Source organism: Propithecus coquereli, unplaced genomic scaffold, assembly GCF_000956105.1.
Source record: "Propithecus coquereli isolate 6110/MARCELLA unplaced genomic scaffold, Pcoq_1.0 Scaffold248, whole genome shotgun sequence".
Classification (NCBI taxonomy): Eukaryota; Metazoa; Chordata; class Mammalia; order Primates; family Indriidae; genus Propithecus; species Propithecus coquereli.
Window position 1 is genome coordinate 3,089,194 of NW_012148041.1, and position 1,970 is coordinate 3,091,163.

General features: G+C 51.7%; 1 protein-coding gene across 1 annotated transcript in view; it reads left to right on the plus strand.

Moving 5' to 3' along the window:
- Positions 1-258: 258 nt before the first annotated feature.
- The window catches only part of TBC1D22B (TBC1 domain family, member 22B), a 91,949-nt gene continuing 90,237 nt past the window's right edge, over positions 259-1,970 (plus strand). The window contains exon 1 of the mRNA XM_012646652.1: positions 259-527. Coding sequence (XP_012502106.1) covers positions 472-527 — 56 coding nt within the window. The 5' untranslated portion in view covers positions 259-471. The remainder of the gene's footprint in view (positions 528-1,970) is intronic.

Genomic DNA, 1,970 nt, shown 5'->3' on the forward strand with positions numbered 1-1,970 from the left:
TGTATATATATAAATAAAAATACACATGCTCTCTCCTTCCAAAAAATATTAGACCGAGGAACTTCATTCCCCACAAAGAAAACAATCCTCTTTCCTCTTTCCTATAGGTCCCTTTCTTTACCTGCTGCTTCGCTCCAGGGGTAGGAACTTTCAGCCCCGCCTCCCTGCTCGCCCAAGCTCCGCCTTCCCGACCCACCTGTGTGCCCAGCCCCTGACGCTGCCGCTTAGCTTCAGCGGCCTGCAGGATTCCGGCTGCTGATTGGCCGCCCGTCCACGGCTTGCGCAGCCCACCAATGGCAGCGGCGCTGGGTTGGAGGGTGCCCACATCCAAGATGGCGCCCCCAGGAGCTGGGAGCGGGTGACCGGCGGCGGGGAAGCGGCCTGGGTTGGCCCTCAGATTGAGAGGTCCTGGGGGCATCTCGCCGGGCACCCCCCCTGGCCCGCCTACAAGGCCTTCCCCGGGCCAAAGCAATGGCCGCCGAGAACAGCAAGCAGTTTTGGAAGAGGAGCGCTAAGCTGCCGGGGAGGTGAGCCTAGGACGCTGAGAGGGAGAGGGGATTGGACCAAACCCTTCTAGATCCTGGTCCCTAAATCCCCGGGCCTGGGGCGCCACCAAGGCCCGAAGACTGGTTTGGGGAACCCGGGCTGCCTGGTGGCGGCAGGGCAGCTGTCAAGCAGAGGGGCGGGCAGAGAGCTTTGGGGACGGCTGGGCGTGGGTGCAGATCGGGGTCTGGGGGCGGAGGTCTCAGGAGGGGTGACCTCCAGCTGGGAAGTGGCTGAAGACAGGGCGTAAGGGGCAGTGGAGCTGGGCGAGTAGCGGTGTCTTGGGCTCGGAGAGCCATCCCCACGGCTGCTTTCCACTTCAAACAGAACTCCCTCTCGGGGGTCTCCACCACGCACAGGTGGTTGCTTGCACGAGATGGCCCCTTTCTTTGCCCCCCCAGCTGTGCACGTTCCCAAAGGGCTCTGGTGGGAGTTGGGGGCCGCCTGCCGAGGGGTCGGGCAGGAGAAGTGAGGACAATTGTCAAGCCCGACCTTAGTTTATCTTGAGTTGGCCCTTTCCCATTAGGGATTATTACACGGTGACCACAGAATCGGGTTTATTCCTTTGGCATTTTCTAAGGATTTGTCCAACCCCAAGTGACGTCCTCCTCTTCTGCGTTGTAATGTTCTTACACTAAGTGCAAATACACTAAATTCTTTCATTCTTCAGTTGTTTAGTTGGAGAGCAGACCTTCTAAGCTACTTTCTGCCCCCGCGCTCCGCTTTGGTGTATGTTGAGACTCTTAGCAATTATCCATCCATCCATCAGCTATTGGTTTACAGTTTCAATTTGTTTGGGGCAGAGTCCCGGGAAGTATAAGGAGTGTGTGTTTCAGGCGTGAATTTAAGATTTCTGCCAGCCACAGTCTACTTGGTGATGAAATTCGTGTTTGGTTGTGCCCCACATGCTACCTTTTCTAATTGATTCAGGTCTTTCCCTTCTGGGATAATCCTTTGGATTTGTGACCCAGCCCCCCCCTCCTTTTTTTAAAGCTAGAGAGAAATGAGGGTCAGTAGTGGCTATTAAGGATCCTATTAGACATATGGAGAAAAGGGTGGGAGGGGAATAAACCAACCTAATGGGTACTATGAACACTATTTGGGTGAGGGGCACACCTATAGCCAGGACTCAAGCATTACAAAAATGATCCATGTAACCTAAAACATTTGTACCCCATTAATATTTTGAAATAAAAATAAAAAATAAAATGGGTCATCTACAAAATTATTATCCAGTTAACATCTAAAAGAAAAACTAATGGGTACAATGAACACAGGTTGGGTGATGGGCACACCTATAGCCAGGACTCAAGCATTACAAAAGTGATCCATGTAACCTAAAACATTTGTACCCCATTAATATTTTGAGATAAAAAATTAAAATAAAATGGGTCATCTACAAAATTATTATCCAGTTAACATCTAAA